This window comes from Lottia gigantea (assembly GCF_000327385.1).
Source record: "Lottia gigantea unplaced genomic scaffold LOTGIsca_48, whole genome shotgun sequence".
Lineage (NCBI taxonomy): Eukaryota > Metazoa > Mollusca > Gastropoda > Lottiidae > Lottia > Lottia gigantea.
The window spans coordinates 1,012,738-1,036,876 of NW_008709663.1; the positions used below are offsets into that span (position 1 = coordinate 1,012,738).

The 24,139-nt window shown below is 32.7% G+C and overlaps 1 protein-coding gene across 1 annotated transcript; it reads left to right on the forward strand.

The window, feature by feature from the left end:
- The first annotated feature begins 1,548 nt into the window (after positions 1-1,548).
- Positions 1,549-23,180, forward strand: LOTGIDRAFT_204318 (hypothetical protein). The gene is made up of 17 exons (XM_009061426.1): positions 1,549-1,631; positions 1,719-1,780; positions 3,196-3,246; positions 13,596-13,658; positions 15,665-15,761; positions 16,285-16,405; positions 17,021-17,101; positions 17,692-17,797; positions 18,270-18,352; positions 18,762-18,828; positions 19,114-19,148; positions 19,545-19,724; positions 20,097-20,195; positions 20,395-20,581; positions 20,892-21,032; positions 21,340-21,471; positions 21,700-23,180. Exons 1-17 carry the CDS (start codon positions 1,610-1,612, stop codon positions 21,814-21,816), a joined length of 1,644 nt encoding a protein of 547 aa, XP_009059674.1. The 5' UTR covers positions 1,549-1,609; the 3' UTR covers positions 21,817-23,180.
- The last annotated feature ends 959 nt before the right edge of the window (positions 23,181-24,139 follow it).

Genomic DNA, 24,139 nt, shown 5'->3' on the forward strand with positions numbered 1-24,139 from the left:
AAATAATTCTATCTATTGGTCTTTTTTTGATAAGAGACAGGATTAACCTACTTTGGATGTAGGCCTTATTGTAATGGAACACTCAGTTTTAATCATTTTTCAAATTCAAAATCAATCAACAATGACAAATTTAAAGGTGAAAATGTAATTAGTCACAAAAGCCGTAATGCCCTGATTCTAAACTTTGCTACCTCTGGGGGTTACCATATTGAACACAACTGGTAGTATCATTAAGTACATCTAGGGGAGTCATCAAGCACAATTGGCGGTACCATCGAGTGCCACTGTGGGTACCGGTACCATCAAGCCAAACTGACAGTATCATCAAGCACAATTGGGGGTACCATCGAGTGCTACTGGGGGTACCATCGAGCAAAACTGACGGTAATATCGAGCACAACCGGGAGTACCATCGAGCAAAACTGACGGTAATATCGAGCACAACTGCGAGTACCATCAATTACAATTAATATTATTACAATCGATCCTAACTGAGGGTACCCGTACCATCTAGTACAATTGGGGGTACCATTGACTACAACTCGGGTAAATCGGGCATGACTGGGACGTACCACAGAGCAAAACAGAGCGTACTATCGGGCATAACTGGGGATGGCAACTAAAGGTTTTTGTCCAGGACAACTAAGGATACCACAACTACATTTCTCCGCCCTAATTTCAATGGATAAACTTAAAACATAGCTTCTACTTGCACCATTCACGCTACATCGATTTTGAGGATGTGTCATCGTGATCTGATCAAATTTTTCTAGCCCCCCCCCCCCCCCATTGAGTCAGTCTGCCCCCTATTTGTACCTCCTGTTTCGTAAGGCTGGCCCCCAATGACAATTCTGTGGCCGCTTCTCGGCCCTTCTGATTCATCAAATCGTCACTGGACCAACATTGAATTGAGCTAAAGAAGAAGGCAAGAGTGTTTACACCCAAATGACTGAATACAATTAAATATTCCTTGTTGTTAGAAACTAAACAATGAATTAACATGTGTCGGTGATTTAATAATATATTTAACAGTATCGAGTCGATAATTCATTATAAATATGCTAATTACAATAACTAGCAGGACTATATTAAATGGTACACAAACTAAATCTTTAAAATACGTGTCTTTCCAACCAGCCTGCTTCGTACGTTTTCTGTTCTCTGTTTAACTCTATTTTTGGGGGTATTCTAATTAGAAGTGGACCCCTGAAACATAATCCCAAATCTTTTTTTCATATGAGTCCTTTCAATAAAACTACCAATTCTGCCACCTGTGCTTTTAAAATTTGTTGCCAATTGCATCTTACACTCATTTTGCTAAATGAGTTCCATAATTCTCAAGTCTATGTGATTTCCTCTTTATAGTTATATTATAACATTTTAAGAAAGGAGATTACATTTCAATTTGAAGATCAGTTTCTAGTCGATTGAAGAGTAATTTAAAACAGTAAGCCCACATTGTCGGTAAGAGTCAATATACCCTACGGTACATTATTCCCAGCTCTCCCCTACTGATAAATTGACAGAATAGGGGAGACAACTCCATTTAATTTACTCACTAGGAGACAGCACTGTTTGACGCAAGCTCATTCCTATCAAACAAACAAGCATGGCTCAGATCATAGTCTTGAGTAAGTTAGAATTCGTCTAAATCAATCGTAAGATGTTTCTTTATTGACTCTCAGACCTTCCCTAATCGTACCTTTATTTCTTTTCAGATCAGAATACCAGACGAGAATCCGGCCGAAAGGTCCAACTCGGAAATATCGGCGCTGGAAAGGTGAGTCGCGTGTTATTTCTGGCCGTCGCCATTATTTTCTTCTGGAAGATTCTTGTCAAAATCTTAGCTGAATGAAGGAATTCTGAGTTTCAAGACATTTACGCCCTCTGAAAGGACATTTGTCCATTGTCTATTGGAAGGTCGTAGCATATTTTGTGTGATCAGACATGGATGGAAAAATGACTATAGATTGAGAGTAACATGATCCATTTTATCTGCAAAAAAGGTGGGGGTGAGGGATTATTTGAATGACTGACCAGGCTACAGTACAGGTCTAGACACCTCATCTAGTTCAGCGGTCCTGATGATAGTTAGCTTGCCCAGAATGTTATGTTTGAAGATAATTTCTTTGATTAATCTAATTATGGCAGATTTGCAGAGGGATTCATGCACAAACAGGTGACAAGATGGACCTTTTTCTTGAGGCTAAATTTATCAGTGAAATTCAGGCGAAGTTCTTCGGTTTATTTCATAACCGAGTAGATGAATTATACAATTAAAAGATGGCGTGTAAATCAAATATTCTAGACAAGCTGTATTATAATATTCTGAAAAACATGAGTCATGGAAGAATCTGTCATCATGGGAGATAACCCTGTCAACTTTCATTCATTATGGTTAATGAGAAAATAACCACAAACACAAGGCAATATTATGGAATAAGCACACTTCTTTCATAAAACTTCATTTCATCTGATGTCGACACGTGTAATTTCTGTTGAAATGTTATGTGTTCCTGTGCTTATTCCATGATATTGTCTTGTGTTTGCCCTTCAAGTTGTAGAGTAAATAACCAGTTACCAAAATATCATGTGGCAATTCACCTCTTCCCAAGTTACATGGCACTTTTCAGTACATTTGTCAGAGGTGACCTCAAGCAAAGATATATTTGTGCATTTGACATGTGCAGTCAAATGGAATCAGGACAACCCTACTGCTTTTTTTGGAGACCCAGACCACTTTTCATCACACTTGGGACCACCAAAGTGCTGTCTGTTTAACATTGGTCTGAGTATGAGTTGCCTTTAGCTTAGTACTTTTAATTTGTTCAGAAAAAAAAGGTGGTCCAAGTTTGCAATGTCATTGGTCTGAGTCTCAAAAAAAGTGGACTGAGTCTGTAATGAAAAGTGATCCGAGTTTTCATGTATTCAGTCAAATATATTTATAGGTAGTGTTAGTAATTACGTACAGAATAAGTCTGGCTTGTTTGGTTTCAAATTTTATTTGTTCTACCCATAAACTAAATGGACTGATCATGGTTATGGTTTGAACCAGACCCAGATGCGCCAATATAGTTTTGCAGGACTTATCTATTTATAAAAAATACCGACAAATATTCTCTTTTATTTAGGATGCAGCATTTATGAACTTTTGAAGTGATGAAAGTACTAATATTAAACTATTTTGTATTTTAGGCTATAGCTGATGTTATAAGAACATGTCTTGGACCAAGAGCTATGTTGAAGGTGAGTGAAATAATTTTGAAAAATAGGTGATTTATCTTAACAATATGACAGTTATTTACTGGTTCAATCTCCACCAGACTGTCACTTTTGAGACTAAAATTATTCCTTTTGGAAAATATGAATGGTGCTACTTAAAGTGATAGCACCAATTTGCACCTTTCCAATTTTCAATCAGCCGTCTGTGGTTCCTGCGTTTATTTCACAGCAAGTGTTTGATGACGTCGCTTATCGCAAAATATGCTTAATAACATTGGGTCTTCGTGATTAGCAACATTATCAAACACTTAGTTATAGTTGAATGGCAGGAACCAAAGACGACTGATTGCAAACTGGAATGGTGCACATCAATGCTATCAGTGGTACTGATACACATAAGTTAGAAAATTTAGAAAACCTCTTTACAATCCCTTTAATTGTACTAGTGACATACAAAGACTGGAAAATCTATAAAATCCTATTGAGCATATGAAGATTTTAATAGAACCCCTGGTTTGGCCTACATTAACGTGTCTGGCCAGCTTTTCTTTCCTTTAAAAACATAAAACACATTCACCATGAAAGTTTAAACCATAGAAATATTGATTATATTGATTATTCATTAGTGATCAAATATTCAAAATAGTCATCAACCATCAAGGGAATCTATCCTCCCATTGTAATATGTTATGGTTTGCCAAGTTATTGCCCTTGATTTGCTAAACATTCAGTCCTGATTGTAAATGAAAAATGAAATGAATGAGTTATACGCCCTATATTTCTGCTCCATGTGGGCTAATGAAGATGGGCAATGCCATGCAGGGTGCAATGAGGGAAATATTTTGCCAGGAAAGTGTCATTAGCCTGCTTTTTTTCGATTCCCAACTATTGAGGGATCTTTAACGTGCACAGCCTGTAGTACACAGGGCCTCAATTTATTTCCCCATCTGAACGACTTGACGTTAGTCTCGCCCCGACCTGCATCACTTACAGGGGGAAACTGGGCTGAAATACTAAAGGTATCATCTCAACCTTATTGTAGACACTGCATTTAAAACATGATATACAATTTCTGAAGAATAAGACAATGATGTTATTGATTGATTATTGATTTTTAATTAGTGATCAATCAAAAATGCAAAACAATGATCACTGATAGAAACTAGAAAAAGGCAATGTCCTCGTACTATTTCTAGATTTCAAGATCAATGGAACAGAGTTTTGTCGGCAAAAATACAAATGAATCATGTCTACGAAAAACTGAATCAAACTTCCAGAAATAAATCTAATATGGCACTTTCAGGCAAATAGGTTGATTACTATTCTTCAACCTATCAATTTAATAATTCTTCAATTGCATATTAGAAGCACAACTTATAGATAAATAAGACAACTATATGGATATATACTTCTGGAATATTTATTACTTTTACGTTTCAATGTGGTTCTCACATCATCAGGAATATTGATACAAACACGTAACTAGAAAATATATAGGCAACAACAATAGCAACTACAATGTATAAAACAAAGGTACAAGATATGAAGCCATACTGTGGATTAACTAATTAATTTAAGATCTTGAGTTTATTTTTAAAAAAAAATTTAATGAATGTAAGCTTAATTTTTTGAACTGTACAGGAAACTATTTTGTCTGAGTGATGTATTAAGCTTGAGCTCTATTATTATATATTCTATGGATGTAGTCAATTTATCTAAATATGATAATAAATGACTTGAAGCACTATCTGAAGATGAAGTGTATCAAACTGATATTATACTGATTATAATATATAAATATATATTGATACTTGTTTCACTTATAAACTTCATTTCAATTCATTTTAAGTACAGCTTGATTTGGACAGGCTTGATTTCAGCTTTATCAGTTCAACAAAAACAGACAGAGTTAGACATTAATCATTTCTACATTATTAACTTTTCACATAAATATTTCTATACATATTCTATCAATATGGTGACATTGTTATAATATTGTCATGTATGTTAAAATGACCTGAATGAGAAGGCAGTCTAGATGGAACGCAAGACATTTATTCAATTAACTATGCAGATATAAGATTTAAAGGACAATTAGTAGAGGGGAGTATATATCACTAATACAAGACAATATTATATAATAAAACACACTTCTTTAATAATATATTAAACTAATAACGTTTCAACACAAATTACATGTGTCGTCATCAGATGAAAAAATGTACTGTATATTGTGGAATAAGATTTTTAGAATTAATGAGTATATCACAAATACAAGATATTATTATATAATAAAAAACATTTCTTTAATAACAAAGTACATAACGTGTCGTCATCAGAAAAGATGTACTGTATATTGTACACTAATGTGTCTTCATCAGATAACAACAGGTGTAAAAAGTTTTGAAAGATTATGTTCCTATTTGTATTTGAGAAGTGTGATTATTCCATAATATTGTCTTGTTATTGATAACTGTGCTGATTTATAAAATTGAAAGCATGTTGATATTGCTGTAATTAGGCAGTCTAAACTTCAGAACCTGAAAGTACAGAATCAGAATCTGGTTCCTGATTCTGAATAGTGATACAGCCAGCTCATATTAAACACTATTCCTTTAACTGTGTAGATTTTTAACAATGAAAACAAGCCGATACAGGTGAATCTTGCCTCTTGATTGTTGTGTATGTTAAGAAGTAGTGACTGGTGTGGTGCCAGACAGGGTATGTTTACCCCTCTAGACACCTGATACCACTTTTCATTATGAAATACTTCTTCACTTATGATTGATATACTTCTTCAAGTAAAAAGTTCATTAGCTGCGACCAATGTTTGGCCAAAATGTTGTTTTGGATTTTGGGTTTAGTTTTGTGGTTAGGATTGTTAGTACTTGGTTTATTATATGCTGATTATAATATAATATAAACTAAGATATAATCATCAGATGTTACATTGTATCACAAATTATATCTATTAAAATATCACAGTTATATGTTATATAGGACTGTTTTTATATCAACCAGCCAAGCAATGGGAATATAACTGTCAGGGCCATAGATACTACATATAGGCAGGTTCCTCATGGTCAATTTGACATAAAAAAAGAGGGAATTATTTTGTTTAAAACATTTAGAATGTAAATACCTTCTTCTGACTCTATGGTCAATTTGGTTAAATTAGATATTCCCAGGACCCTTGCCCAAAAATTTTTCGACTCCCTTTAAGGAATTTAACTTGTCAGTCACAACCCGTAATCCATCTACATTGTCAAATTACATGTATATGACAATTATCTTAGACTGCTGTGTTAATAAATCGGTAAATTGAGCGAATGGAATAAACATGTCACTTCCAACCAGACTTTCTAAACCAAAATCCATCTACAGTCAGATTCTATCTATATCACATCAATATTAGTCATATTCTGCAGTGTTTTAATATTGATTAGCAAAACAAGAATATAAAACTCTAAAGTCTGACCATGCTTTCTAAAATTACATAATAAGAGTATATCAACCATTCCAATCATGGTTTTTAAATTCAGAATCTATTGACAGTCAGATGACATGTATATCTTACAATATGTCATGTGTATGGATGTGGTCAATACTGCTGTATATCAGTTGACCGAGCTAACATGTAACATATGTCAATAGGAACAGCATGTCTAAATCATTTCCACAGGAATCTGATTCTCTAATTCTAATCTGGAGTAAAGTCTACAACTGGAAAGTCACACCAATCCAAAAATACATACAATTCTTTCAACTCTTTTAATGGATAACAGTAGGCAGAATATTAGAATGAACTATAAAATGGAAAACTAAACCCCCCAAAACATGCATCAGTTCAATTAAGAAACCTTACACTGGTGTTATATTTTGGCAGAATAACACTAGTCAATACAAAAATGGAAAACCAAACCATCCATAATATGCATTAGTTCATTCAAGATACTGCTTACTCTTGGTATATTTGGCAGAATAAGTTGTCTTACCTTGTCTACGACGTTTAAAACATCCAATCATTATGTCTATGAGGTCGGTAAATCCGTTATCGAATCTTATAGAATGTAAATAGAACAGAATCAATCACTACAACCCACATCGTTGCAAGCTGGAAATTTTTATCTCACTCCAAACAACTATTTATAACTAATAGTCTAGTCTATTTTAGTTAAAATTACACACATTAAATACACTTCTATCAGGAATGTTGTGTTGAATTCACCAGTCATGGCTGACTGTATCTGACTAGAACCACATATAGCTATTAATAGTCTCACCTATAGCTATTAATAGTCTATTTTAGTTAAAATAACATGCATTAGATACAGGAGTGTTGTGTTGATTGTATTTACCAGTCATGTCTGACTAAAGCTCTTGGCTGTCGATTTGACTGTATCACATGAGAACCAATTTGACTCAATAAGGGCTAGAGTTTTAATCCTGTTTTAATCTAACAATAATTGGTGTGTATATTCCAGTTTTGTTTTCATGAATCCAAGGTTTATTGCACTGTTTACACCTAACTTTGACAAACAAAAAAAGAGTGTATCACTGAACTATGTTGTACAATGTATTAGGTACTATATATTAGTGATATAATATATTGTTACACTAAGTGATATAATAGTAATATTATAGGGGAGCAGGTTAGTAACAGTAATACATTATGACATTATTAATACATCACTTTCAACTGGTCTATTAGACTGATATTGTTTTATATTGTATATTAATTGACTACAAATAGGATATTTGGGTTTACAGAGCAGTGCTTCTCAACAGGGGAAGAATGCTGTCCAAAAGGAGGATTTGGAAGACCCTGGAGGAATTATCATAAAAGGGTGGGGGTTAATCATCGAACCGGGGAGTATATGGGAGGCAAGGTGATCTATGACTGAAATTGATGCCCTTCACCCCGGACATATAGGAAATCATGAGCGAAGATTCAGCCCCATATCACATTGAACTATCTGTATATGTGGAGTCTGATTTTATATCCATTCATGGTTAATTGTTGAAGACACTTGAGTAAAACATGTTTCAAAATGACAGTTTTTTTTTTGGAAGGAAAATATTTGAAAAAACTCTTTCAGTTAGGAATGATCTCACTAAGGTTGAGAAGCACTGTTATAGTGGATACTCTCATATAGAAGCACTGGCCTAGGAATTGATATTCAACATAGTTGTTGGTCACTGGTGTACAAGAGAAAGGTTTAGAGAAATTGGGAGAGAGAGAGCAATGCCTGAGTTCATCATCACCATGTATCAGTCACTCTGGTTAAAAAAACCTTTGACTAAAAGATCCAAGTGTTTCTGGACTGATTTTCTCAGCCAAGTATCAAGATAATATATTTAGATGCTTTGACACATTCAAAGAAACCTGTCTGGTTGACATTTATGAGAAATATTTAATAGAAACCAAACCAAATCTATTATTGATTTTTCTCTGGAATAGTGGGTGTTATTATTAAAAGATAAGTCTTAAAGAAGACATCTTTCACCATCTTGGCACCAGGATTTCTCAGACTTGATCTCTTGGTAATCCCCCATGGAATAATGATAAGGAATTGTCTCCCTTGAGAGATATTAATCATTTGTTTTTTAATCTCAGAAAGTATGTAAAGATCAACTTTGTTTGGTCTGTTTCATGTTTTAATATTTTGGGTTAAGAAATTGTGATTTTTTATTGTGTTATACGAACGTTACTAAATTTTTCGATTGTTTTAAGATGAGTTCCCGTATTTTCATTTGGCTGTGCACGTTAAAGATCCCTCGACAGTTGGAAATCGAAAAAGAGCGGGCTAATGCTGCTGTCCTGGCAAAATTTCCCTCATCGCACCCTGTATCGCGTTGCCCGTCTTCATTAGCCCACATGGTGCAGAAAAGTAGGACGCAAAACTCTATTCATTTCATTTCCTTATTTTCATTTATGAAAATGAAAATGCTAATACTTATATGAATAGAAGGTAGAGGTGTTCTAATGACTTGTAAAAATGTCCATGATTCCAGCAGAATTCCAATGAGTGGCCGATAAAGAAAGGTCAAAAGTCTTTTTTTTTGTTTATCCAGACTGTACATACATGGGCATTTATGATTGGTTAAGTTATATGCAAGAAACAACAATTAATCAAACAGTTTCTTTAATTTGACACTAAAAAAATAAGGAAAGCCATCTTTAATCTGACGCAAAATATTTTGTAAACAATTGATTAATCTTATATAACAGTCCAACAATGATATTTTTTCAGTGTACTTTAAAGAGACTAGTGCAACATTCTTTTTGACCAATCATACTTTCGTCTCAGAAACCAGAATTTATTTAGCTAAAGCAATAAGTAAGTGTTCACAGCTCATTGTCAAAATTTGAGCCTTCAAATCCATGTGTGTCTAGAATAATCTGCATTTGAAAGTTAAAATGACGACTCGTTAATTTAAGATACTCTGTGATATATAGAACTAGAAAAGACATAAATAGAAATAGTGAGTAAAATTCTTAGTTTGAAGTATTTTTAAATGAATGAAGTGATTTTCATATTTACAAATATTCAAGACTTAAATAAACCCCCAAAATGGCGCATCTATCCCTATTACACAGTAGTATAATAGAAAGAATCTATTGTAACCTGAAAAACAAAGCGAAGCTATCGAAATCAAACCAATGGAAAAGGAACCAATCGTGTGAAGAAGGGAGATAAATTAATTAAAGAAGTATAGAATATCTACTAAATATGTCAGAAAAGATAAAATATTGTTCTACTAGCCTATAGAATGTCTATTTAGAATGATGTAGTGGTTTAAAATGTCTTTAATGACCCTACGTTGATCAACAAATCTATAGATTCCTACAAACTAATAATAGAATCATTTGGTCTCTCATAAGCCCTGTTTACATTACAAAAATGTTCAAGAACAGAACGGATGAAAAATTAGTTGTTTGAACCATTGATTGTTCTCAGAACAGTTTCAATTGGAGACTACTGAGGCAATGTGGTGTATATTCTCAAGCCATGATTACATAAATAGAATTATTTCTTCTTAAAGAAGTTTTGAGAACAGAACAGATGATAATTACTAGTGTAAACAGTTAATTATTCTAAAACAGTTTCGATTCAAAACCATCACGGTGATTGTGATGTTTATGGTGAAAATTTCATGATTTTTATTGTGTCCTGGTCTAGACTGAGAACGGAACTCTTCAAAATAAAACCAAGATATAAATTTTCAATCATTATTAACAGTTTGCTGAATTTCATTTTTCTTAAATTTTAATTGTCTAAAGTTTAAATTAGTTTTATTACAGTGTAGTGTATCATTCTACCAACAGCAGACATTGTTACATTATCATGGTTACACAAAGTTTTTGTCTAATACCAATAAAAATATAAGAAGTTTTTCATTGAGGAATAAAAATCTGTACAAGCAAGACAATTCCATTAATCAAAATCTGGCCCAAAGTATGACAAAATCGAGAATAAAAGTTGTATAGTAGTTGACTCTTCCAAAGAGAAGTACTATCAGGTGTTTCGAAAAGAGTAATCATGGTCTACTACACGCTTGACACCCACCACTACTATCTAGGTCAATATGATAGATATCATATATGTGATATCAGATAGAAATCAGTATTATTAATATTGATTATTATATTCGATTATATAGTTTCATGACAAGATTAACTTTCATTTTATTGGTGGTTGAATTGTTGACACTTTTTAATCAAAATATGTTAGATTTTGGTGACCTGTTATTTGCTAAGTTTCTGTAATACGTTTCATATTTTGATGCCTTGAAACTTTTAATTGAAAGAGAAAATTTTGTGATATCTAATTTGGTACTCATCACAGCATGAAATATATCAGTTGTTGACAGACTTGTTGTTAATATCATTTTACGGAAGAAATTCCCAATTGGGGGATTCTGAAATCAAATGGAAACACAAACAAATTAATTATAGAAAAAAAGGTCATTTACTCTGATTTTCAATAAAATGAGTAATTTGTGAATTAGTTTTCAAAGCTCGTGAGGTTGGTTTGTGAAATGTTTTTGGTTGAATTTTTTATGAGTTGTGAGCCTCAGTTTATTCCCCATTTGAAGTTAAAAAAAAACAGTCTTGTATTTATAATCCCAATTTAATTGATTAAAATAATAATAATAAAATATTTATAACATCTCCTAGTGCTTGATAGGGCTGGGTAAAATAATCAAAATAATCGAATATCATCGCTAGGAATTTATAATTTAGATTATTTCTGACAATTTTGAGGTTCCAAAAAGGTATTAAAATCTACATCTTTTTGATTTTGTACAAAGACACTGTAAATAAATCAATCTCTGCTAAACTGAAGAAGATTTTGCTGGTTATTAATTCTCACATGCTGGGCCAATCCCCCACGAACCCCATCCTAACGACAGGGCGGATTTGAACTCCATTCCATCTTTAAATTAGGGACTCGTGTCACACAGTAGACTTTGGAGGAGCCTGTACTTAGTACAGTGTAGCATACTACTCAGTGAGTCAGTGACTGTTAACATACTTTGGGGTCAAGTTTCACAGATTGAAGGTTGGTAAAAATCCCTCATTCTTAAATGTCACATATTAGTATGTGGCGAATCGGGGATAGCCCAGTGAGTCGCTGTCGCTGGGTAAGCTAATCCAAGAGGTCAAGTTAAAGTGTCAGCGCCACAGGCTGTTCACCAAATATACCTATTTCTAAAAATCGTTATAAAAGTTAACCAGGAAAAAATAATGGGTTCAGCAAATTAAAATGACTGTTGAATGACTTGATTAACCATCTAGACTAGACATGACAGATCTGTTAAATTGTTTCAAATGAATTTCTATCAAAATATAAGATACATAGAAATAAAGTTAGTTCTGACTGAGTTATCTGATAAGATATAGTAAAACTCACTAATAGATAAATTTATTATACTACAATAGAAAAAGGTCGTTATCATATAGATATTCCCTTACTAAAAGCATATCAGAAATTCCAATATCATTACAGTATTAATTAGATGAAAATTAGAGAGTTTTAATTGAACATGAAATATTCTATTATGAAATTGTTAATTTACACTATTGCCTAGATGCTAATTGGATTTTGTTGATAAACTTGTATGTAATAAAATGTCTTAATTCTGGTATGATTTGATGCAATCAATGTTTTTAGCATTAGTCGGAAAGAAAACTGCTTGTGATTATGATTTTTGAAAATCACATTATTTGGTATATTTCTTTTATTATATATATTATTATGGGGTGATATTTAAGCAAATTTTACAGGTAGATTTTCTTTAGTTGTAAAATAAAGGTTGATCTTGAGTCTTCAGACAGCTCAATTTCAAAGGAATCTTTGTCGCTGCTATTTAATTTGCCAAAATATAACTGCAGTATCAGATGACCACAAGCGATTATCTTAAAACTGAAAGATTTCCAAGCCAATTGTTAAACACCAAACCAAAAACAATTTGTCTGTTATCTCCTGCTTAAGAACTTTGATATATATCGAGTATGATATTCTGATCTAAAAGTAGTACAACACAAGCTGTTATCAAGATTTTGCTGTTCCTTTTGATCCAAAGGAACCAAAGTGGTATTAATCATATGATTAATCTTTATATTTGACACCAGGCAGACTAAACCAACAAAACAAACCATTTTATCTCTTCACTTGCTCAATACATTGATTTTAATATTACCAATATTTATATCTTAAAAGTACATGTGGACAGTTGTCCAGACTTTGCTTTCCTATTGAATCTTTGAAACCAGCAATGTATATGATCATAACCTGAGATATGTTGGGTGGGTAACTCCAGGCCCTGGTACCTCAAGGTACCTCAAGATACAATCCCAGACAGCAATTAAACAAAATTTATTTCATCTCTTTGAACTCATTGATTCTGTTCACAAATCCGATTTTTTTTTATCTTGAAAACACATTCATGATTTGGTTTTTATTTTTGATGCCGATATAAACTGATAATTATACGTTTACCGAGACCAGGGTTTGTCTGATAGAAATTACCAGAGGCAATTCACACCAGACAGTTTCTTTTTACAAACACAAAAAATATATATTAATCTCTAGAAGTCGTGTTGTTGTGTTATTTTTTATGCCCTGGATTTATTCTAGTATTTGGTTTAGAAAAAACCCAGGTTTTTTACCATTCTAAATTTGAAATCAACTCTTTTCATTGACCAAATCAGATAAAGAAAATGCACAAATCATTCTATGTTAAGTTTTGATATGAAAGGTATTTTAAAGAAGTTGTAAAATTGTGTCGCGAACAGTTTCATTAACTTGATGAAAGTGAGGACATTTTTGGTGTGTTTGTATTAAATTCTGTTTGTATATTTTCAGATGTTAATGGATCCTATGGGAGGTATTGTAATGACCAATGATGGTAATGCCATCCTTCGAGAGGTAGGTCATAATTCTTCTTTGTCATGCTTAGTGATTGCTCAAAACAATGACCAAATCTACACAAATTCCTGTAATCTGTCCTTGAAGTCGTCCGTATGTGTATACTCTAAAGCTAATGCTGCCAGCACACAAACAGTTGTGGTTAGCGATGTTGTTTCGCCAGCTGGCTGCAGTCACACGGTTGTTTTCACTTTGTTGATAATCTCATGAGGATCATACAATTGAAAAGAAAATGAATCTGATTGGATGATGACGCTCTGTCTTGCAGACGATAAAACAATTGGCGACCAATATTAAACTTTTACATCCGTTAGCAATACAATAATCTTGTCCTGGAAGCTCAAGATTTAAGTCGTCGACAAAAATCTGCGTAAGACTGTTCATGTACTCGCACCATTAGAATATTCTTCAGTCAACTCATATTCTATTGATATTCCTATTATAAATAATGGCTTATTTGATTTAAATGCATCATCTAAAAGTTTAAGAAGCATTATTAAAGTGAATAGTGAATATTGGTCAAATCCTGAAATCAACAAAAATTACCAACAATGATTTATGATTTATTATAAAATGTGTTTGCCTCGTACAAAACTATTAAAAGCTGAAATTGTATGAACTGATGGTAAATGAATATTGATTTTGAAATTCGTACTGCGTTATCTGAATATGACATCGTATTACTAGTCAGTTTGTTCATCGAATGCTATAAAAAGTCATTTCAAAAAATATTTTCAACTAATTGTTTGGTGAAATTTCCATTAGAATTGACATGAAATTCATTGCGTTATTTCCATGAAATATTTAAAATAAATATAATTATATATACCTGCAGTTCATTGTCTTGTTAGACATCAAATATTTTAAAGGTATACTACCTCTTAGAATGAAAGTGAAATTTAAACTCAATAAGAGTATATATTCATCAGTTGGACTTACCAGGTGTCATGACTAAAAAATAGAATCTCTATATAACACGATATATCTATTAAACTAAATAATTATTGAAAAACACTTCTAAGCATGTTTCAAAATTAATTAGTTTAAAGAATTATTACTATGTTTTATGGATTTATTAGATTATAGAGGGATTCTGTTGTATAGTTATAACACCAGGTATATCCACTGATGACCAAAGACTCATTTTGGCCAAGTTTAAAAAATTTTATTTCTAGGTCAATCTAAGAGGTAGTATACCTTTAAATATTTGATATGAAATCTATATAGATGATCTATTTGAAACATGTCGACGCAACTTCAATTTCATTATCAATTGTCTGCTCTACAATATAATGTTATGAATATTTAAATCTGATTGTAAAGAGATTTTTTATATTTTTTATGTATATACGGGACACTTATAGCATCAATTTTCAACAATTCAATTTTCAATCAGACGTCTGTGGTTCGTGCAATCTTGATTTAACACAATATGTCAATGTAACTTTAATTCATGTAAAATAGTTTGTGTTGTATGGAATAATGCTGAGTTTTTCATAACACATTCTTGTTGAGATATACAAGACCTCTTCCATTATGTTCTACAGAATCAAATTTTACTTATATTTTTACCTTCTAATTAATTACTAATTTGAAAATTATAAAAGCCTAAGTACTAATGATCCGAAAAGTTAAATGAAACTCTAAATCCTAAGTGAAGTGCAGCAATACATTAGTGGCAGTTAATTAGCTTTTCATATGGATACACTGCTCCACTTTCCTTAATTTTAGCAACTATCAATTCACACAGGAATCATTAAGCATATTGAGTATAAAAAAAAGTTATTTAGTTTTCAGTCAAATGAACTTGTATTGTTTTAATCATTAGAATTGATCCCTTATAACCAACAGCCCCTCATGTACTGTTATTCCAAATCATTGCTTTTGAGGAATCCACGTTTTTAGTTTTTAACACAATTGATTTTTGAAAAGGCATCCTTATTTCATTAAGGTGAAGGAACTTGGTGTTGTGGGTTCATATTTTTAAACAATTCATCTTTTTCCAGATTAATGTTCAACATCCAGCAGCGAAATCTATGATAGAGGTTGCTAGGACACAAGATGAAGAAACTGGAGATGGAACCAAGTCTGTTATTATCCTAGGTTAGTTCTTGATGTATTATCAAAAAGATATAATAACGGAACACAATTTTATAGAATACTACTCCTGAGTTTTATTATACACAATGTTTCAACAATTTACAATGTCATCATCAGTTTATATGGTATACTACTCCTGAGTTTTATTATACACAATGTTTCAACAATTTACAATGTCATCATCAGGTGAAAAATAGTAAATTGTTGAAACATTGTGTATAATAAACCTCAGGACTAGTATATATTAGAATTGTGTTCTTTTATTTAATGTGATCTCTACCCCTAAATGTCGCTAAAGGATTATTAAAATAACATAGCTGTCAAAATATGTTATTAATTTCAAATGATTTGGAGAGGTTATAATGTATAGAAATGGAAAAAAGAGTAGACTAATGCCACTGTCCTGGCATAATATCTCTCATTGCACAACCAGACGCACAAAAGTAGAAAGTATAACTCCATTTCATTTGATTGGTTTGATGTATTTTGGGCTTCATTTTGACTTTATTTCTGCTCTATTTTACAGCTGGAGAAGTATTATCTGTAGCAGAACAGTTTCTAGATCAACAGATGCATCCTACAGTCATCATCGCAGCTTATAGACAGGCTTTAGAAGATATGTTAGAACTTGTACGAGATAAAATCAGGTATGTAGCTGACTGTCTCTCTCTTCATAGAGCCCTTACTTCACAGTGATTACCAGTTGTGTTTGGTTACGAATAATGAAAATGGTCATGAGTACAGAATACAACTTACAACTCAGTTACATGAGAGTTGCGTTGGAAACTTATGATAGCTATTCTTATTCCACACACCCTACCCCCTAAAAGCGTGACCTAGTGAAAATATTAACATTTTCAGGGTGACAAAATAGATGTTCTTTTAAGTCATCTGCCTTGACTAATATCTTTTATTGGGGAAAAGAGATTTGATGATCAAATTGTATTCATAATCAGGACCTCATTCAGAATCTCTTTTGAGTCAGAAATCTCTGTACTCTTAATACCATGTTTATGCATGTTTCTAACTCTGTACCACAGCAGTTACTTAAAGTGATTGATTAAAATAAATCTAACATGTATATTGTATATTGGAGAAAGGTGGCTCAACAATCAAATAAAACTAAATCACAACCCATGCCAGGATGGAATTTCTAATTTCTGAGTAGCTTTAGAGAGCTCTGAGATGGAAGCTCTAGCTCACTGAGTTCCCAATAGTGTTTGATTGATTAGAATAAATCCTATATATAAATATGTTTTCAGTGTTCCTGTTGATGTAACTAAAAAAGAAGAAATGTTGAAAATTGTTAAAAGTTGTTTAGGAACCAAAATTATCAGCAAATGGTGAGTTTTAAAAACCAGATTCAGATGTTTTAAAATACCGTTATCAGATTGGATAGAAAAACTAAGTTTAAATTCAGTTTCATTGATTGACCAATCAGATGACTGGAACACTAAAACTATCTTATGTTCAGTTTTCAAGATTAAAGCCCTATAATGTTTTAGAAAAAATAATAGCCATATGAAGTTCATACAAGGATTACTACCTTCATTGACATTAATGGAAAAGTCAAAATGACTTCACAACGTTAATATAAATTAATAAATAAATCTATTACCTATGAATTAGTTGCATTAGACATTGAATGCTCTTTTTTTTCGCGTTACAAAATCCGACCGTTAGGAAAGGTAAGAAATTTGACTGCTGGTATCCTCAAAGGGATGAATGTTCAAGAGCGGCACGTTAAGACCCTAACTGAAGTGGTTATATTAGAAATAAAAGCCAATAATGAATCGAACAAAAGTTTGGTCTAATTTGAATTAGACTGTTTATATATTCATGGCTGTTGAGAGGAGGCAGTATTCTAGTTTATGAAGCTGTTTCACACATCCCCTTAAATAAAGTTTATAAAATATGGTGTTCATATTTTCAGGATGGATCTAGCGTGTAAAATAGCGTTAGAAGCCACGTCAACGGTTGCTATAGAAGAAAATGGTAGAAAGGAGATAGATATTAAACGATATGCCAAAGTTGAAAAGGTGAGTAGCAGGGCAATTTCTTTTTTTTTTTTGATATTTTTCGTCCTCCTTGAAAGATAGGCTGTTGTATTGCTCTGCCTTGGGTTTCACTGTCTCACTGTGTCATGACCCGGTACGATATGTTAAAAAAAATATCGTTAGAACAGGAAATCGATAAAAGAATTGTTAGATTTCAATGGAGATGAAAACTATCGGAATAAAAGAATCTCTTATTATGACTGAAAGATGAAATCACCTTGCCAAGAAATATCTAAATAACTATTGGTATTCGCAAACAAATCAGTCATGAAATAAAACCTTGATGCATTCCTTCTCATTCGTGATAAATTGTATCTAGAGTAAGAGAGTTGTAAATGAAGTGTAAGAAAGTTATGCCCCTTAAGTGATTGCAAGCACAGTGAAATAAACCCCTAATGCTGTTGCTACCAAGTTAATGGACTAAACAATAAGAGTTATGTCCCTTGTATTATAGATACCTGGTGGTCTACTTGAAGAATCGGAGGTGTTGAAAGGTGTCATGTTAAATAAAGACGTCACACATCCTAAAATGAAAAGGTAGGTCAGAAAAGGAAAACTGCGATTTTTTTTTTCAGATATAACAACTTGATTTCACGAGGATCCTTTCTACTAGCTCCTCCTTAGCAGAAAACTCTTGACAATGATTTTACCTGGATTGAACTTGAAATCACGAGGATCCCTTCTACCAGCTAGTCCTTGGCCAAACCTCTTGACAATGATTTTACAAGGATAAAACTTAAGTTTATGAGGATCCAGTCTACCAGCTGGTCCTTGGCCAAACCTCTTGACAATGATTTTACAATGATAACAACTTGATCAATTAGGATCCTTTCTACCAGCTGGTCCTTGGCCAAACCTTTTGGCAATGTTCGTTCTTCCATTATCTGTACCCATTTATATCCGAAACAATTTTTCAATTGAATTTTGTGTTTTTGTTATTTTTCAGAAAAATTGAGAATCCTCGAATTATTTTATTAGATTGTTCTTTAGAATACAAAAAAGGAGAAAGTCAGGTTAGTTTTTTTTGGGTGTTTTTTTTTTTCATTTTAGTTCTATTTTGCTATTTCATAGTTATATTGAAAAATAGTAGTCTTCGAGATGTGCATCTTCACAATGTCAAGTTTTAACGAACTGTGTCTCATACCTTGACTGCAATATCCAACAGACAAGGCTTGAAATTTCAAAGATTGGAGTTGTAATATCAGATTTAAACTGACTCTATTGAAGTAGAAATATTTAGCATATAGTTTCAAAACATCTGCTTTATTTTACTAATTTTTTTTCCTTTTGTTTTTTAGACAAATATTGAAATCAGTAAAGAAGAAGACTTTGCGTAAGTTTAGTTTTTGAATTATTTTTTATATCATTAAACTGTGTAAATTGTTTGATATTGTCAAAATATCTTGCAAGCAATCATAGATATAAGGCATTGGGAGGAAACTTTTGTCTACAGAAGCACTGGCAAGAAAAGACCATATTTTAGTACAAGGTTGTATTGAGAAGAGTTAATGAAAGCACTGGCCTAGGTCACAGAGCAATAGATAAGTCTATTAATTATGTGAAAATTAGTTAGTCAGTAGTATGATTTTAGTTGAAAAGACACAAACACAAACATACACTGCATGTTATATAATATACTATATATAGTCATGGTACTAGTCCTAATTTAGTATGGGCTGCTTTTTGAAAATGTAAATTTTGACACATCGATATTTTTTTTTTTTTTCAGTAAAATTCTACAGATGGAAGAAGAATATATTCAGAAGATCTGTAACGAGGTCATCCAATTGAAACCTGATCTAGTTTTTACTGAGAAAGGTGTCTCTGATCTCGCTCAACATTATTTTGTGAAAGCTGGTATCAGTGTGATAAGACGAGTTCGAAAATCAGACAATAATAGAATAGCTAGGTAAGATAGGACACTATGGCATAATGACTTATTGTCGAAACATTCTGATAGCCATTTTGATAGTTGTCAGCTGGTGTAGAGATAGAAAAACTAGGTCCTCTGTAGTGAAGATGTTCTGTACCTTTCTTAAACCTATTTAGATACCCCAGATTCACCAAACTGTCGTATATCGGGAAAGATGTATATTTTTGTAGTTCTGTCATATCATCATAATCCCCCTACACCATTTATGTAACGTATGCGGTTCCTCCAAAGTTTTCTTAAGGAAACAACCAAAAGTTAAAGTGATGCCAAAAAATTAGAAGTATTTCCCTCATTTCACACTGCATGGATAGTAAGAGTTGAAACTTGATTTTGATTTTTATATTTCAGAGCATGTGGAGCCACAGTAGCCAACAGAACTGATGAATTGAAGGAAGAAGATGTAGGAAAAGAATGTGGATTGTTTGAAATCAAAAAGATTGGAGATGAGTAAGTGATTTTTATACAAATATATACTCAACATGAATTTATTAACTTACTGTCTTGGCAAGTTAGTAGTGGGGAGCCGCAGTGGGTATTGATATTAGAATGACTTAGAAAAGATATATGTCCATAAAAGCATTGGACATCATGCCACCTTACATTATATTAGCCATCTTAGTCAACTAAACAAATTCTTCTTTTCCAGATATTTCACATTCTTGGTAGAATGTAAGAACCCTAAAGCCTGTACAATCTTACTTAGAGGAGCTAGTAAGGATGTGCTGATGGAGATCGAGAGAAATCTACAGGATGCCATGAACGTAGCCAGAAATGTCATGGTGGAGCCTAGACTGGCTCCTGGAGGTGGCGCCTCAGAGATGGCTTTAGCCCAGGTATGAGAACTCTTTGCAAAGATTGCCAATTGACAAACCTAAATACGAACTAAACATTATTAGCTATATGGACTCTCTGAAAGGAAAGCCAAGTTGACAAACCTAAATACAAACTAAACATTATTAGCTATGTAGACCTTCTGAAAGGGAAGTCAAGTTGACTAACATTAATATAAAATAAGATTTGAATAACATTCAGAAGCAAAGAGAACATAAAACAAATACATAAGGAAATATATTATGGTATAACACACTTCTTTGGTGTTTGTTAAAAATACCCAATAAACAAATATAAATTGTATTGTTCTAGGCGTTGAATGAGAAGGCTAAGAGTATAACAGGTATACATCAATGGCCGTATCGAGCTGTAGCTAGAGCTTTAGAAGTTATACCACGAACATTAATACAGAACTGTGGTGCTAATACTATTAGAACTCTTACAGCTTTACGGGTAAGTCAACTACCTTTCATTTCTAAATACTGAGAGATAACCTTTCTCTATCTGTTCTTTCAGTGTACCAACAATGTCCCTCGCAATTAGTTACGTCATCAAACACTTAGTTTTAGTGGAATTGTAGGAATCACAGATGTCTGATTGAAAATTGGAATGGTACAAATTGATGTCAACAGCGTAACTGATATACATAATAAGTTTAGAACACCTCCTTATAATCACTTAAACAATAGTCATTATTGTCAAATCTAATAGACTGTTGGAAACATGATCCAATTTATTTAATATTATTATAATATTTCAGGCCAAACATCATAAAGAGGGAAGTACAACATGGGGTGTTGATGGTGAAACAGGAAATATTGTAGATCAACATGAATTCGGGGTCTGGGAACCAACCTCAGTCAAAGTTCAAGTTCTTAAAACTGCAGTAGAGGTAAGTTTATTTATCCTACACACTTTGCATTTTCTCTTTGGTCTAGACTTTTCAAATGTTTCTACGGTTATCTTTTATCAGTTTAGCCCATTTGAGCGTTAAAAAAAATATTGTTCATACCAGAAAGATACCAGAGATAGTAATTTACTCATAAAAGTAACTAATTTAAAGATATTCTTGGTATATTTAACAAGTTAAATCATTTGTTTTGTATACCTTATTTTTCAGACTGCCATATTGTTACTTAGAATAGATGATATTGTCTCGGGGGTGAAGAAACAGGGAGGAGATGCTGGAGGTGCCCCTCCCCCACAGGCTCAAGCTTCTGAGGGACCTGAACCTTAAATTATTTTCATATCATCTATTTAAATCTTTATTATTCAAATACTTCAGTTGACCGACAATTCACCGACAGTAAAGTGTGTATTCATTGAACAATAAAATCCAAACAAAAATATTTCTGTTCGAATTAAAACCTAAAACAGGGGCAATCTACTTTCAGGAATCCTACCTCTTAGAATGTACGTTCTTTAACTTGGTCAACAAGTGTATATATTCATCAGTTGAACTTACCAGGTGTCATAAAGCTTCCCTGACAGAACAGAATCCCTGAATATGACAATATAGAGAATTAAAAGTACTTAGTTTAATGAATTATTAATTAGTTTAATGAATTATTAATTAGTTTAATGAATTATTACTAATTATTATTAGATTATAGAGGGATTCTGTTGTATAGTTATAACACCAGGTAAGTCCACTGATGAATTTATACTTATTTTGGCCAAGCTCAAAAAAATATTTTTTGGTCTTACAAATTTAAATTTTCAGGTTTAATTAATGGCATTAAAACTATACATGTCTCTACAAAGGATGTGGACTGGTCGTGTTTGTTTTGATTCATTCTAGAATGTGTTTAAATATTTTCGTTAGACTCACCTAATACTAAATATCCATCAGCTTGTCATATTACAAGTCATATCTATAATATATTATATTATATTGGTTTGGGTTGTATTACAAAAATGATATATATTTTTTTTATGTAAGCAATTAGGAAGAGGCATTATGAAGGCTTCCTATGTTGTGAAGGTTTTGTTTTTGGGTAGAAATTAACTGACTGAAAATGACTATTATGTATATGAAAGAAGACCTTATAATTGTGATGTCTGTAGTAAATCATTTAATTATAGTATCATTATGAATGTGCTTTTCATTGGCTTGTCTTATTGCCTTGTAAGGTTAAGTGACACTGCCCCACTGTAAATGTACAAAGAATTCTTGAATTTGAAACGCAAGCTTGTTTGTTTGTTTTTCATTCACCCATCATAAGTACGTTGATGTCCAGCTCACCCAAAATTTTCTGACCCCAGCACACAAAGAACAAAATAACTCTCAGATCTTGAGTAAAGAATATCCATCACCACCCTGTGAATATTTTGTATATTTTTTAAGATTATTTTATTTTTGTTAATATCAATCCAAGGATATTTTGGAACCTGAAATTTTTTTCTCAGAATCTTAAATTCCCTTAATATGTTGAAAAGTTTGATTTTTCTACCACCAACTAATTAGTGCTATTTCTATTTATAAAATATTAGATGTGATTTGTTTCGTCTCCCATTTCTTCATTGCCATCCATTTTTCTGTTTTTCATATAAAAAAAACATTGAAAAATACAAAAATTGAATAAAAAATATCTCAAAATTGTTTTCTTTATCATTTTCCACCAAGTCAAAGGCCTTGAAATCCCCAGTGGCACCAGGACCACAGAGACTAAAGTTAAATACAGAATAAAACGTATAAACACAGCTCCATTGTAAATGTGTCTTTCCATTGACTCTAGGATGTAGAACTCAATTTAATTCATTTATAATTCCCCATTTACTTCCTGCTGAAAATCCAGCACTAATTTGGGTTAAGAACAGCACTAATTTGGGTTTTCCAAAGGTAGAATGACCATTCTCTTCAGGGAATAGGGTTTTGGATTACAGGCAGGGCATGGTTACTCTTCTGATCACTTGATGCCACTTTTCATTATGAAATAGTTACTTACGACTTGATATACTTTCCCGTGTGAAAAGTTCAATAGCATCTGTCAATGGCAGTATGTTGTTTGGCCCTCGGATGTTAGTACTTAGCTTTTTCATTCAATAGCACTATAGTTGGCCAGGATGACATTGATCTTGCCAGGTGCACGATGAATATTTAATATTGCCCTGTAATAAAAACTATAATAATGGAATTGTTTTGATGGGAATCTGGCTTGATTATTGATTTCTTTGTTTACCTGGAAAACCTGTAATTTCTCTATTCTTTGTCTTGGTTATCATGCACACGGGCCAATCGTTTCTGGAGCACAAAGGCATTCTTTTTTATGATAAGGTTGAGGCAAATTTGAGCAAAAGTAGATTTAACGCAATGGTAGTCCAGAACAACTTGAATAATTCCATGTTGGAATTGAAACCCATTTTGTAGCACAATCCCCCTCCCCCTATTTCTCCTGCTCTTAGACTTCCTGTGGTCAAGAACTGTCGACCGAGTGAATTTTATTTACTTGTTTACCTGTCCAGTTGACTTGAATATTGATTTTCGATCAATGAATATTAATATGTTTGTTCACATGAGATTAATGTGTCGTGGATATTAAATAGGTATATATCATTAA